The sequence below is a fragment of the Mobula hypostoma genome, chromosome X2 (assembly GCF_963921235.1).
Source record: "Mobula hypostoma chromosome X2, sMobHyp1.1, whole genome shotgun sequence".
Lineage (NCBI taxonomy): Eukaryota > Metazoa > Chordata > Chondrichthyes > Myliobatiformes > Myliobatidae > Mobula > Mobula hypostoma.
In genome coordinates, this window is record NC_086129.1 from 16,574,508 (window position 1) to 16,590,995 (window position 16,488).

At 41.9% G+C, this 16,488-nt stretch overlaps 1 protein-coding gene across 1 annotated transcript in view; it reads left to right on the plus strand.

Moving 5' to 3' along the window:
* The window catches only part of nfrkb (nuclear factor related to kappaB binding protein), a 107,623-nt gene that overhangs the window by 22,962 nt on the left and 68,173 nt on the right, over positions 1 to 16,488 (plus strand). Inside the window, exons 3-4 of the mRNA XM_063038441.1 lie at positions 7,539 to 7,719; positions 11,562 to 11,667. Of these exons, the coding sequence (XP_062894511.1) occupies positions 7,539 to 7,719; positions 11,562 to 11,667 (287 nt within the window). The remainder of the gene's footprint in view (positions 1 to 7,538; positions 7,720 to 11,561; positions 11,668 to 16,488) is intronic.

Here is a 16,488-nt window from a genome sequence, read left to right on the forward strand (position 1 = left end):
GTGGAACATCCAGGTGGTCTTTTGCAAACTTGCAGAGCAGTGGTTTCCTCTGTGGTGTCCTTCCATGAACACCATTCTTGTTCAGTGTTTTTCTTATAGTGGACACATGAACAGAGACTTCAGCAAGTTCTAGAGATTTCTGCAGGTCTTTTGCTGTTACCCTTGAGTTCTTTTTCACCTCCTTCAGCATTGCACATTGTGCTCTTGGTGTGATCTTTACAAGATGCCCACTCCTAAGGAGAGTAGCGACAGTACTGAATTTCCTCCATTTGTAGACAATTTCTCTTACTGTGGACTGATGTTTAGAAATGCTTTTGTAGCCTTTTCCAGCTTCATGCATCTCTACAATTCTTCTGATAAGGTCTTCTGAAAATTGTTTTGATTGAGGCTTGGTGCACAAAAACAGATCTTTCTCAAGAAGAGCAGGCTCTGTCAGTAACCTGACTTTGTGTGTCTTTTTTATAGGGCAGGACACCTGCACAACACACACCTCCAATCTCATCTCATTGATTGGAACACCTGACTCAAAATAGCTTTTGTAGAAGGAATTACCCCAGAGGTTCACTTATTTTTTCCAACAAATACATGTAATAGTGGATCTTTTTCTCAATAAGTAAATGAACAAGTATAACGTTTCTGTGTTATTTTATTTAATTGGGTTCTCTTTATCTACAAACCACATTTCCAGAAAAGTTGGGATATTTTCCAAAATGCAATAAAAACAAAAATCTGTGATATATTAATTCACGTGAACCTTTATTTAACTGACAAAAGTACGAAGAAAAGATTTTCAATAGTTTTACTGACCAACTTAATTGTATTTTGTAAACATACACAAATTTAGAATTTGATGGATGCAACACACTCAACAAAAGTTGGGACAGAGTTAAAATAAGATTGAAAAGTGCACAGAATATTCAAGTAACACCGGTTTGGAAGACTCCACATTAAGCAGGTGAGGTATCATGACTGGGTATAAAAGTAGCGTCCATCAAAGGCTCAGTCTTTGCAAGCAAGAATGGGTCATGGCTCACCCCTTTGTGCCAAAATTCCTGAGAGAATTGTTAGTCAGTTCAAAAGGAACATTTCTCAACGCAAGATTGCAGAGAATTTAGGTCTTTGAACATCTACAATACATAATATTCTGAAAAGATTCAGAGAATTCAGAAACATTTCAGAGGGTAACGGGCAAGGTCGGAAACCACTGCTGAATGCGCGTGATCTTCGAGCCCTCAGGCGGCACTGCCTAAGAAACCGTCATGCTACTGTGACAATTATAGCCACCTGGGCTCAGGAGTACTTCGGAAAACAATTGTCACTCAACACAGTCCGTCGCTGCATCCAGAAATGCAACTTGAAACTGTATTACGCAAGGAGGAAGCTATACATCAACTCTATGCAAAAACGCCGGCGAGTTCTCCTGGCCCGAGCTCATCTCAGATGGACTGAAAGACCGTGGAACCGTGTGCTGTGGTCAAATGAGTCCACATTTCAGCTAGTTTTCGAAAAAAACGGGCGTCGAGTTCTCCATGCCAAAGATGAAAACGACCATCCAGATTGTTATCAGCGAAAGGTGCAAAAGCCAGCATCTGTGATGGTATGGGGGTGCATCAGTGCCCACGGCATGGGTGAGTTGTATGTATGTGAGGTTACCATTGACTCTGAGGCATATATTAGGATTTTAGAGAGACATATGTTGCCATCAAGGTGATGTCTCTTCCCGGGACGTCCATGCTTATTTCAGCAGGACAATGCCAGACCACATTCTGCACGGGCTACAACAGCGTGGCTTTGTAGACACAGAGTGCGTGTGCTTGACTGGCCTGCTGCCAGTCCAGATCTATCTCCTATTGAAAATGTATGGTGCATCATGAAGAGGAGAATCAGACAACAGAGACCACGGACTGTTGAGCAGCTGAAGTCTTATACCAAGGAAGAATGGACAAAATTTCCAATTGCAAATCTACTACAATTAGTATCCTCAGTTCCAAAACAATTAAAAAGTGTTATTAAAAGGAAAGGTGATGTAACACAATGGTAAACATGCCTCTGTCCCAACTTTTGTTGAGTGTGTTGCAGCCAAATTCTAAATTTGTGTATGTTTACAAAATACAATTAAGTTGGTCAGTAAAACTATTGAAAATCTTTTCTTTGTACTCTTGTCAGTTAAATAAAGGTTCACGTGAATTAACACATCACAGATTTTTGTTTTTATTGCATTTGGAAAATATCCCAACTTTTCTGGAAATGGGGTTTGTAGTTTTAGGACTTAAGTGAAGATCTGATAATATTTTAGGTTATACTTATGCAGAAGTAGAGAAAATTCTACATGATTCACAAACTTTCTAGCACCACTGGACATCAGTATAGTGCCTCATTCCTACAAGCTAACCTTGTGCATCTCCTGAGCACACCCACATTTGCTAGTTTCCTATCATTTAAATATATTAAGCAACACAAGCAGTCTATCTTATCCATTTTAATTCAACATTTGTCAAAATATACAGTATAATTAAGTGATTTGCTAAGTGCTCATGTAACCTAACCCAGCAGAGAGGAATGTCGGGTGAACTGAGGAGACCTAAACCCATGTGGTAGGGAGGTGTGACCAGCTCCACAGTGGAGAGCAATGACCCCCTCCACAGGAGGAAGGTCTGGCCAACCTCTTTGTGAAGGTACTTGGGTATGTCTAACAACTAGAAACTCAATGAGTATTTACCACAATTCTTCTCATCAGAACCATCGGCACAATATTTGGTCCCATCACACTCAGGATTCTTTTTCCTGATGCAGCTCCCATCCGAACATTTGTATGTGTGCTCAGTACAGACCACAGTGCTCTCATCTGCTGGGAAATGAATATCTGTCATTACCAAACTCACAAACAAATCTCCAGCTTACAGTCCATGGTTCATGGTTAACTCCCCAATATTCATTTGAAAGCCTCCAAGCAAATAACAACACAGGATTGACAGGGTAAAGCTCCCTTTACAATGAGCCATCACTGACTTCACAGGACAGCAACAACCCTGACTCAATCAAATACTGCAGGGGCGGACATGATGGTTCATTCTGGACATGTGAGGCAGAGGATCACTGGGGAAGGATTTAAACTAATTTGGCAGAGGGATGGGAACCAGAGTGATTGGGCTGAGGATGGGGCAGTTGGTTTACAACTAGATGCAGTGTGTAGTGAGACTGTGATAAAGGACTGGGCAAATTTGCCGTCTGTGGGATGAGTTACAGAATAGGGGGGTGGGGGAGGGGTGGCAAAGTCAAAAAGGGTGATTAATGCAGGACTGAAAGTGTTATATTTCAATGCATGCAGTAAACGGAATAGGGCAAATGATCTTGTGCAGTTAAACATTGGCAGGTATAATGTTGCAGGCATCTGAATCGTGACTGAAAGGAGGTCAAAGTTGGGAGCTTAACATCCAAGAATACACATTGTATCAACAGGACAGGCAAGTAGGCAGAGGGGGTGGGGTGACTCTATTGGTAAAAAAAAATACAATCCTCAGAAAGATGAGACAGAGGATTGGGAGATATAAAATCCTTGCGGTTAGAGTTAAGAAACTGCAAGGGTAGAAAGGCTCTGATGGGAGTTATTTACAGGCCTCCAACCAGTGCCCAGGATGTGGTCTACTATTTACAATAGCAAATAGAAAAGGCACATAAAAAGGAAAATGTTGCGATAATCATAGGGGATTTCAATATGCAGGTAGATTGGGAAAATCAGATTGGTGCTCGATCCCAAAAGAGGGAATTTGTAGAGTGCCTACGAGATGGCTTTTTAGAGGAGCTTGTATTTGAGCCCACTAGGGGAATGACGAATCTGAATTGGGTATTATGTAACAATGCAGATTTGATTAGGGAGCTTAAGGTAAAGGAACCTTAGGAGCTGGTGATCATAATATAATAGAATTCATCCTGCAGTTTGAGGAGGAGAAGCTAAAATTGGATGTATCAGTACTATGGTAGAGTAAAGGGAATTACGGAGGCATGAGAAAGATGGCCAAAGTTGATTGGAAGGGAACACTAGCCAGGGTGACAGCAAAATAGCAATGGCTTTCTGGGGGGATTTCAGTAGGCATAGGAAAGATAAATCACAAAGATGAAGTATTATTCTTAAGGAAAGATGAGGCAACCATGGCTGATAAAGGATGTCAAACATAGTATAAAAGCAAAAGAGAGGGCATCTAATACAGCAAAAAATTAATGGGAAGTTAGGGATTGGAAACCAACAGAAGGCAACTTAAAAAACAAAAAAAAGAGATGAAATAATGAAGGCAAGCTACCATTAATATAAAAGAGGATACAAAAGTTTTTTCAAATATATAAAGAGCGAAAGAGAGATGATAGTGGATATCAGACCACTGGGAAATGACACTGGAGATGTAGTAATGGGGGACAGAAAAATGATGGACAAACTTAATTATTTTGCATCAGTCTTCGCTGTGGAAGACACTTGAAGAATACCAGAAATGCAAGAGTGTCAAGAGGCAAAAGTGAGTGTCATTGCTGGTACTAAGGTGCTTGGGAAGCTGAAAAGTCTGAAGATAAATAAGTCACCTGGACCAGATAAGCTACACCCCAGGATTCTGAAAGTGGTAGCTGAAGAGATTGTGAAGGCATTAGTAATGATCTTTCAAATATCACTAAACTCTGGAATGGTTCTGCAAGACTGGAAAATTGCAGATGTCACTCCACTCTTTAAGTAGGGAGAGAGGCAGAAGAAATGAAATGATAGGCCAGTTATCCTGACTTCAGTGGTTGGAAAGATGTTGGAGTACATTGAGAATGAGGTTGAGGTTTCAGAGTACTTTGAGGCATTTGATGAAATAGGTCATGGTTTTCTAAAGGGGAAATCTTGCCTGACAAATCTGTTACAATTATGAGGAAATGGCAGGCAGGATAAACAAAGGAGAGTCAGTGGATGTTATTTACTTGGATTTTCAGAAGGCTTTTGACAAGGTGCCGCAAATGAGACAGCTTAACAAGATAGGAGCCCATGGTATTACAGGAAAGTTACTAGCAAGGATAAAAGACTAGCTGATTGGAAGGAGGCAAAGAGTGGGAATAAACAGGGCCATTTCTGGTTGGCTGCTGGTGATTAGTGGTGTGTCACAGCAGTCAGTGTTGGGACTGCTTCTTTTCACATTATGCGCAAATGATTTGGATGATGGAATTGATATCTTTGTGGCCAGGTTTGCAGACAATACGAATATAGGTGGAGGGGCAGACAGTGTTGAGGAAGCAAGAAGTCTGCAGAAGGACTTAGACAGATTGGGAGAATGGGCAAAGAAATGTCAGATGGAATATAGTGTAGGGAAGTGCATAGGCATGCATTTTGGCAACGAATAAAGACGTGGACTGTTTTCCAAATGGGGAGAAAATTCAAAAATCAGAGGTGGGTGCAAGGGGATCTGAGATGCCCTGTGCAGGATTCCCTAAAGGTTAACATGCAGGTTAATGAAGGCAAATGCGATGATAGCACTCATTTCAAGAGGACTAGAATATAAAAGCAAGGATGCAATATATAAAGCATAAAGCACGGATGAGGCCTCACTTGGAGTATTGAGAGCAGTTATGGGTCCCTTATCGTAGAAAGTATGTGCTGACATTGGAGAGGGTCCAGAGGAGATTCATGAGAATGATCCTGGGAACGGGAGTGTTAACATATGAGGAACATTTAATGGCTCCTACTTGCTGGAGATCAGGAGAATGGTGGGGGGCGGGGGGGGGTGGTGGGAGGTGGTGGGAGGAATCTGATATGAAAGGTCTGAATAAAGTGCATGTGGAGAGAAAGTTTTCTATAGTGGGGGAACCTAAGACCAGGGGGCACAGCCTCAGAATTGATGGATGTCTATTTAGAACTGAGAGATGAGGAAACATTTTTTTTTAGCCACAGGGTGGTGCATCTGTGGATAGCAATGCAGGCCAAATAAATGAGTACATTTAAAGCAGAGGTTGATAAGTTCTTGATTAATCAGGATGTCAAAGATTACAGGGAGAAGGCATCATCCAACTTCTATTAAGCTTCAGGTGACAGACAGCTACCCTAACATCCTTCTCTAAAATGCCTTGATACGATCGTTCCCTCAATGATTGCAAGCTGTCCAGGCCCTGAGACAGCAAAGCAGCACCATTCTTGTTCAGTGTTTTTCTTATAGTGGACACATTAACAGAGACTTTAGCAAGTTCTAGAGATTTCTGCAGGTCTTTTGCTGTTACCCTTGAGTTCTTTTTCACCTCCTTCAGCATTGCACATTGTGCTCTTGGTGTGACTTTGCAGGTGCCCACTCCTTGGGAGAGTAGCAACAGTATTGAATTTCCTCCAATTGTAGACAATTCCTCTTACTGTGGACCTATGAACACTGAGGTCTTGAGATATGCTTTTGAAGCCTTTTCCAGCTTCACGCATCTCTACAGTTCTTCTGAAATTCTCTGAGAGTTGTTTTGATTGAGGCATGGTGCACAAAAACAGATCTTTCTTGAGGCTCTTTGACAGTCACCTGACTTTGTGTGTCTTTTTTATATATAAGACAGGACACCTGTACAATCCACACCTCCAATCTCATCTCATTGATTGGAACACCTGACTCAAAATAGCTTTTGTAGAAGGCATTACCCCAGAGGTTCACATACTTTTTTGAACCTAGACTATGATTGTTTAAATGGGGCACTCACTATTGACGAGAAGAAAAATACAATTGTTTGCGTGTTATTAGTTTAGGCAGATTGTGTTTGTCTATTATTGTGACTTGGATAAAGATCAGACCACATTTTATGAGTAATTAATGCAGTAAATCAGGTAATTGCAAAGGGTTCACAAACTTTTTCTTGCAACTGTATATTCTTTCTTGGGTAAGGAAACTAAATCCATACATACAACTCCAGGTGCAATCTAACAAAGTCCCTAGCAATTGCAGTATCATCAAATCCTCTTGTAATAAAAGTTAACGTAGCATTTGCCTTTTTAAATGTTTGTTGCACCTACATGTTTGGCGTTCTCAACATAAATGGTTCCTGGGCTGGCTTGTAACAGGAGGCATTAAGGTAGTGGTGGAGATTCATCTGATTGCACTTCTCTGACAAGTGCTGTACCACATGGATCTGTGCTTTCAACTTTGTTTGTAATATGTCTAGATAACTCAGTTGACAATGCAGGTGGTCTGGTTTGTAAGTTTATAGGCAAGTCAAAAGCTAGAGGGTTGTAAACAGTGAAGAAGGATGTCGAAGGGAACAGTGGGACACAGATCCACTAGAAAATAGGATGGAGCTGTGTTAGTTGAAATATTGTCCTGATAAATGTGAGGTAATGCACTTTGGGAGATCAAATCCTAAACAGGGACATGTGGAGCATGAAAGTAGCTAAGAACCAATTTTAAATAAAAACAAAAGGAGTGTCTAGTCTTGAGATAATGGTGTGAATGAGGTGGCGTTATCTACACTAATCCAATTTGAGATTATTTGCCAACTGTGATATCTAGTGGCACCTACTGAAGCTAATGTGTTGTCGTTCTCTACCTATAAAGCTTTATTAGATCTTACACTTCCAAAGAAAAGGGTGAAAGATAAAGAGGAGAGGAAGAAAAAGAAACTGAAAGTGCCAAAAATGGAGCCAGATGATTTGGCTGAGTCATCAGGAGCGGAGGGACCTATTGCAGCACCTCCAGAGCAGCAGGTGACACCTAAACCAGTCTCTGTTCCTGAACAGTAAGTAGCTCTTCACTTGTTGACTATTTAAACTCCTACATAATCCAGCCAACATTAATGACTGCTGATTTAGTTATTTGATGCAACTGACTGCACATAACATACGCATGATTGTGGCATGGAGATAACTGAAATTCCTCTCTCTCGAGTTGCACACCAGACAAAGGTCAACACTTTGCCATCCTTTAATTTGTCATTGGGTTAAAAACCCAGGACTCCTTACCCAAAAGCATGTTTATGTTGATAAAGTTGTAAGCAGAGGTTGGCCAGTCTAGATCTTTATACCTTGGAATGTAAGAGAACGTAAGGTGACTTTTATTGAAGCGCTTAAGATTATGCAAGGCATACAGTGCCTATAAAAAGTACTTGTCCCTTTGAAAGTTTTCATGGTTTATTGTTTTATAATATTGAATTACAGTGGATTTAATTTGGCTTTTTTTGACACTGATCAACAGAAAAGCACTCTTTCATGTCAAAGTGAAAATAGATCTCTGTAGGCACTGTAAATAAGATGGATGATAGCAGTTTTTCCCCAGAATTGGGAAAAACTAGAGGGCATAGGTTTAGGGTAAATGGAAAGATTTTAAAAGGACTTGAGTGGCAACTTTTTCATGCCGAGGGTGGTGAGTATATAAAACGAGCTGACATGAAGTGTTTGAGGCAGGTATAATAGTATAATTTAACAAATACATGGAGGGACGGAGCTTGAAGGGATATGGGTCAAACGCAGGATATTGAGTCTAGTTAGGAGGGCAGCATGGTCATCATGGACTGGTTGGGCCAAAGATCCTGTATATGTGGTGTATTGTTCTAAGACTCTATGACTGCAGTGGTGTCACACAATCACACATGGGCAATAAATATCAGACCTGTGGGGGGTTGCTTCATCCTAATAATGAAGACCCTACCGACTTTCTGGAAACATAGAACTAAGGCAATGCTTCATCCAGAACAGAAGACAAAATCCTACATTGGTATACATAATGACCACTGTCATTTCACAGAGGGCTTAAAGAAATGAGAGAGCAAGCCATGAGCTTGAAAAGACGAACAAAGGTTTAGCCAACAAAGCCTTCAAAAAATGTTGCTGAGGAAGAGGGAGTGGTTTAGAAAGAACATGCAACAGTGTCTTCAATGAGTTGGCAGAGATGAGCTCAGCTGCAAATTATTTTAAAGACAAGAAAGAAGATCTTAATATTAATGTATTTGGAAATACAGAGCCAATCTAAATTAATGAAGGCAATGGTGAGGAGCATGTGAAATTGGAGTTGGAAGGTACAATGAAAGATAAATTAGGAGATGAAGCAGGGGAGAGGAGATATTGGGAAGATGATCTGAAGAAGTTCTTAGGAGTGGAACCAGGTGAGGGGATTTCTTTTAAAAAGAAATTTAGAGGGCAATGAGGAGCTCAGATTGGATTAAGAAAATCATAAAAAATGTAATGTAATCAGGCCCAATTGCGACCAAAATGGTAATTTGTATATGAAGCCAGAGAATGTGGGTGAGGTTTAAAATAAATATTGGGTATATTTAAAGCAGAGGTTGATGAGTTTTGATTAATACGAGTGTCAAAAGTTACGGGAAGCAGGCAGGAGAATTGGGTTCAGACGGATAATAAATCAGACATGATAGAATGGCAGAGCAGAGTTGATGGACTGAGTGGCCTTATCCTGCTCCTACATCTTATGATCTAAATACTTTCCTGTATTCACTCAAGCAAAGGGAATTGTAGCTGGAGAATTTGGCAAGGGGAACAGTGACACTTTAGAGTATTTGATCAATGAAGATGAGACATTGGATGTTTTACCAGATTTAAAAATCAATTTTTAAATCTTTACTAGCACCAAATCTGGTACCAGATGGCTGGTAGATAGTAGAGGGGATAGCTTGCTATATTCAAGAAGGACTGAAAGGGTAAGCTAGGGAATAACAAGTTTTTGAACAAATCTCTTGAGGGCTGGGAATAATCTGCATTTGGAAAGACAGGGCTTGCTCAATCATCAGCAAGGCTTTTTTAGGGGGAGGGGGAATCCTGTCTGATCAACTTGTATTGTTAAGGGCCGTGTGGCTGATGTAGTCTATGATCCCTTTGACAAGGTTCCAAAACATTAAAGCCCATGGAACCTGAAGCAGATTAGAGTCCTTGTTATGTGCAAGGTATACAGTTGAACAGTTTTGACCTGAAACTTTGAATGTCCAGTTCCCTGCATCGATGCTGACTGTCCTGCTGGGAGTCATCTACTTATACGGTGCTTCCCACACGGCCTCCTCTACATTGGTGGGACCCGATGTAGATTGGGGGACAGCTTTGTTCAGCACCTCTGCTCCATCCACCAAAAGCAGGATTTCCTGGTGGCCATCCATTTTAATTCTCAAACCCATTCTCATTCCGACTTATCAGCCCATGGCTTCCTTTTCTGCCATGATGAGACAGCTGTCAGAGTATATTTTGATTCAGTAGCCTCCAACCTGATGGCATAAACTCCCCCTCCCCCTTCCCTCTTCTATAATTCTCCACTCTGTCCTCTTACCTTTTCTCACCTGGCTATCGCTTCCCTCTGGTGCCCTCCTCCTTCCCTTTTTCCCATGGTCCACTCTCTTCTCCTATCAGATTCCTTCTTCTGCAACCTTTTTATCTTTATCACCTATCACCTCCCAGCTCATTACTTCATCCCTCCTCCCCCACTCACCTGGTTTCACCTATCACCTCTAGCTTGTCCTCCTTCCCCTCTCCCCACCTCTGGCATCTTCCCCCTTCATTTCCAGTCCCAAAGAAGGGTCTCAGCCTGAAGTGTCAACTGTTTATTCATTTCCATAGATGCTGCCTGAGCTCTGAGTTCCTCTTGCATCTTGTGTGTTGCTAACAATTTGGATATGACTGGTTAGCAAGTTTGCAGATGACATGAAAATTGGTACTGTTGATGATGGGATATATTGAACAGATGGTAAAATGGGTAGAGCTATGGCAGATGGAATTTAATTTTGAATGCGAGATTTTATACTTTGTCAGGAATAAAGGTAGGACATACACCATGAACAGAAGTGTTTTAGGGAGAATTGAGAGACAGAGGGACTTTGGTTTTCAAGTTCAAGGATCCCTAAGGTAGCAGAACAGGTGGTGAAGAAAGCACATTGAATAAGTGGCTTTTGAGGAGACAGTACAACTTTATAAAACGTTGGGTGGGCCACGGCCAGGAGTACCATGTTCATTTTTGGTCACTCTACTCTTAGAAAATACTGATTCAACTGGAGAAGGTGCAGAAGAGATTCTCCAGGATATTGCCTAGGATGAAACAAAGTAGGTTGAAGGTGGGATCTGATACAGGGGAAGTGGTGGAAGAGTTATTATTAGGCAGGTACATGAACAGGAGGGAATGGAGAAATATAGACTATGTTTAGGACAACACAATTAGTTTTGATTGGTATCATGGTTAGCACAAATATCCTGTACCAAAACTACATTCCAACCAGCCAAGGGTCTTTGGAATCTGGAATACACTGCCTACTATATTTAAGTAGTTTTTGGACAAACATTTGAATCGGCAACACATTGAAGGCTATGGACTAAATGCTGGTGCTTTGGATTACTGTTGATGGACAAGCTGTCCAAAGAGACTGTTTCTGTGCTGTACAACTAACTCTCACTGCTGAAAGTTAGGGACTTTGCAGAAGTTTTATTAAAGGAATGAAAATGTATTATCTCACTAACAGTTGTATTAGACTCCATCCTTATTTAACAATGTTGACTTTAAGAATACAGCAGTTTGAAACTCCAATGGTGTTAAACTCATTGGTGCAATTTTCAACTTTTTTGGTTGAACAATTAATGTGTCTTTTTCCAGGACACTTGATAGAGTGAAGCTGACAACAGTTCCTGGAATCACGGCTTGCTTCTTCACTCTGCTGCAGGACATCTTACTGGCAGAGGGAGAGGCGAGTATGTCCTGGGTAAGTGACACAACATTAGAAAAAGTGCAACTCCAATTTCTGGTGCTGTGATTGTGCTGCTTGTGATCTATTGGTCTTAGTGGATCATCAGTTGTAACTGAGTTCACAACCCCCCCCCACAACCATAAGCTACTTCACCAGTCTAGTAGTACTTCTGGTTTGTTACCCACTGCTGAAAAAGTAGTAAGACATTATAAGGACCATTTATGCTTTTATTTTCTTGTGCATTGCTGTAGTTCATATTCTTGCATCTATCCTGAATTGCTCGTGTCCTTCCATCCCGTTCCTCACTCACCTGACTACACACACCACTTGTAACCTTCCTCCCTAGTGCACTAATCTTCCAAACACCATTCTGCCTCTTTGTCTACTCTGACACTTCTTTAAAAAAAATTACTTCTTGTAATCTCCCTTTAGGATTCCTGCTGAATTTGTTTCACATGGAATGCCATTTCCTTTATCCATCCTTTGTCTCTCCTTCTTTCCATTTCCAAAACCTCTTTTCCCTCTCCTCTCTTGATATGTTCTCTGCCACACACTTACTTACCTTATCATACTCTTACCACATAGAAGCAGGTCATACGACCCACCACATCCCAGCCAACCAGTGAGCACCCATCTTCCAGCACTTGGCTCATAACTGATTCTGTCCAAATGATCTGAGTTCTTGTTTAGACACTTTCTAAATGCTGTTAGAGACTACTTTCGGCTCTCTCTCCAGCAGTGTGTTCCAATTCTTGCCACCCTCTGGGTGAAAAAGGTCCTTCTCAGATCTCCTTGAAATGTCTTTTTCGAAATGTATATCCTCTATTCCAGTGGTCCCCAACCACCGGGCCACGGACCAGTAGCGGGCCGCAAAGCATGTGCTACCGGGCTGTGAGGAAACGATATGATTTGGCAATATGAAACACTATGAGTCAGCTGCACCTTTCCTCATTCCCTGTCACGTACTGTTGAACTTGAACATCCCCCCCCCACCCCGCCCCTGTCGGCCGGTCTGCAAGAATATTGTCAATATTAAGCCGGTCCGCGATGCAAAAAAGGTTGGGGACCCCTGCTCTATTCTACAAGAGCCTCGCATCTCCTTTGAAATTCCCCCCCCCACACTTTTAATGCATGCCTCTAGTATGAGGTATTTCAACCCGAGGAAAAAGAACCGTCTGCCTACTCCCTTTGCCTCTCATAAACCTCTATCTGATTCCCCTCAGTCTCTGCCGCTGCAAAGAAAACAACCCAAATTTCTCCAACCTCCATTTATAGCACATGCCCTCTCATCCAGGCTGCATCCTGATAAACCACTTCTGCACCCTCTCTAAAGCTTTGACAGCCTTCCAATAATGGGACAACCAGAACCGTATACAATACTCCAGATGTGGCCTTGCTAGAGTTTTATCAAGCTGCAACATAACTTCCTGACTACTGAACTCAACGCCTTGACTAATAAAGGCAAACTTTCCATAAACCGCCTTAACCACCCCATCAACCTGTGCAGTCACTTTCAGGGAGCTATCAACTTGGACCCCAAGATCCCTCTGCTCATCAACTGTCTTATTACATTTGACCTGCCAAGGTGCAACACTTCACATTTGCATTAAACTCCATATGCCATTTCTCTGGCCATACCCATATCTGCAACTGATCTATATCCCGCTGTATTCTTTGCCAGTCTTCTACACTATCCATAATACCAGCAGTCTTTGTATTATCTTCAAATTTACTAACCTACCCATCTAAGTTTTCATCTAGGTCATTTCTATATATCACAAACAGCAGAGGTCCCAGTACATATCCCTAAAAAACATCACTAATCACAGGGCTCCAGCTAAACTAAGTTCTTTTGACCGCTACCCTCTCTTCTGTGGGCAAGCCAGTTCTGAATCCAAACAGCCAATTCACCATGGATCCTATGCATCTTGATCTTTTAGATGAGCCTCCCATGAGGGACCTTGTTAAACACCGTACTAAAATCCATGTGAGAAAACATCCACAGCTCTACCTTCATCGATCGCCCTCGTCTCCTCGTCAGAAGACTCAATTAATTTAGTAGGACACGACTTGTCCCGCACAAAGCCACACTAGCTCTCTGTAATTAGGCCATGGTTTTCCAAATGCTCATAAATCCTATCTCTTAACAATTCTCTCCAGTAACTTCTCTACTACTGAAGTGAGACTCACCGGTCTATAATTTCCAGGATTATCTCTGGTTCCCTTCTTGGATAATGGAACGTTAGCTACTCACTTGTCCTCAGGGACCTCACCTGTGGCTAGAGAGGACATAAAATTATTGGTCACAGCCCCAATAATCTCTTCTCTTGCTTCTCTTAATAACCTCTGGTATATCCCTTCAGGCCCTGGTGATTTATCCACCTTAATGCTCTTTAAGAGACCCAACTCTACCTCCTCTTTTACTTCAAAATGCCCCAGCATATCAGTACATTTCGCACTGATCTCCCTGTCCTCCACGTCCTTCTCCTTGGTAAGTACTGATGTAAAGTGCTCATCAAGGACTTCACCCACACCCTCCACATCCATGCAGATGTTCCCCCTTTATCTATGAGTGGTCCTACCCTCTCCCGAGTTACCCTCTTGCTCTTGAATGCCTTGAGATTCTCTATAATCCTACTTGGCAAGGACATTTCATAGTCCCTCCTGGCTTTGCTAATTCTCTTGAGTTCTTTTCTGGCTTCTTTCTAATCCTCAAGGGCTCTGTTTGACTCTAGCTTCCTAAGCTTTACAAAATGTTCCTTTTTCTTCTTGATTAAGTTAATCGCCTCTCTCAACATCCAAGGTTCTCTTACCTTGCCATTCTTGTCCTTCCATCTGACTGGAACATACCTGTTCTGTACTCTGTGCATTTGGTCTTTAAACACCCTCCACATGTTGGATAAGGACTTGCCCGAAAACAGCTGTTCCCAACTAACTCCCTAGTTCTTGCCTAATATTCTCGCAATTTGCCCTGCTCCAATTTAATATTCTCCTGCGAGGTCCATACTTATCCTTATCTATAGCTATCTTTAAAACTAAATAGTGGTCACTGTTCCGTAACTACTCAACCACTGAAATGTCAGTCACCTTTCCAGGTTCATTACCCAACACAAGGTCTAATACAGCCTCTCTTCTTGTTGCACCATCTACATATTGATTTAAGAAACCCTCCTGGATTCATCTTACAAATTCTTTTCCATTAAACCTCTTGCACTCAAAAGGCCCCAATTTGTATTAGCGAAGTTGAAGTCCCCCGTGATGACAACCCTATTATTTTTGAGTTCTACCCATCTCAACTTAGTGAACAAGCCACCCGTAATGTTCCCTCTGAGTGCAGCTGTGATATTGTACCTGATTAGTAATGCATCTCCTCCGCCTCCTTTACTTCCCTCTCTGTCCTTTCTAAAGCATCAAAACTGGGACATTAAACACCCATTCCTGTCCCTTGCTTAACCAAGTCTGTAATGGCCACAACATCAAAATTCCATTTACTGATCCAAGCTCTTAAGTTCATAATACTCTTAGCATTAAAATATACACACTTCAAACTACCTGATCCATCGTATTTATTACTTTGCTTGTTTTTACTGGCCCTGACAAATACCTTCCTCTCCGTCCCTCCACTTTCTGAGTTTATGCCCTAGTTCCCATCCCCTTGCCAAATGAGTTTAAACCTTCCTGAGTAGCACCAGTGAACATCCCGGCCAGGATACTAGTTCCCCTCCAGTTAAAGTGCAACCCGCCCCTGTAGTACAGGTCATCCTTGCCCCAGAAGAGGTTCCAATCATCTAAGCACCTGAAACCCTGCCCCTGTACCAGTTCTTCAGCCATACATTCATCTGTTCTATCTTTCTATTCCTGCTGTGACTAGCACGTGGCACCGGCAATAATCCAGAGATTACTGTCTTGGATTTATCACCCTTTGAGTGAAGAATTTTCTCCTCATCACACTCCTACATGGCTAACCCCTTATTTTGTGACCCAATTCAAGACTCCTTAGCCAGGGGAAGTACTCTCTCCCACACTTACCCTGCTGACTCTGAAGTTTCTGTATGTTGAATACATAATTAAGTCACTTTGTTCGAAACTATAATGAATAGAGGCTTAGTCTGCTCGATCTCTTCTCATATGACAGACCTGCCATTCCAGAAATTGTTGACATTTGACCTGAAACGTCAATGGTTCCTTTCCTTCTACACATGTTGCTCAAATTGTAGAATTCCTCCAGTAGTAATGTTCTTCCCAGTAATCAGTCTGGTGAATCCTTACTGCATATCCTTCACTGAAAGTCCTTTTTTAGGTAAGGAGATCAGATGTGATCTCACCAAAGTCCATTACAGTATAATACAGTCAGACATCATCAGATATTGACTGTACTTTTTTTCATAGATGCAGCCTGGCTTGCTGAGTTCCTCCAGCATTTTGTGCGTGACTGGTCATCATCTTAAATGTTAACACGAGGAATTCTGCAGATGCTGGAAATTCAAGCAACACACATCAAAGTTGCTGGTGAACACAGCAGGCCAGGCAGCATCTCTAGGAAGAGGTACAGTCGACGTTTCAGGCCGAGACCCTTCGTCAGGACTAACTGAAGGAAGAGCTAGTAAGAGAAAGCAGAGAAAGCAGGATCTCCCAGTGGCCACACATTTTAATTCCACATCCCATTCCCATTCTGATATGGCTATCCACGGCCTCCTCTACTGTAAAGATGAAGCCACACTCAGGTTGGAGGAACAACACCTTATATTCCGTCTGGGTAGCCTCCAAACTGATGGCATGAACATTGACTTCTCAAACTTCCGTTAATGCCCCTGCTCCCCCTCGTACCCCATCTGT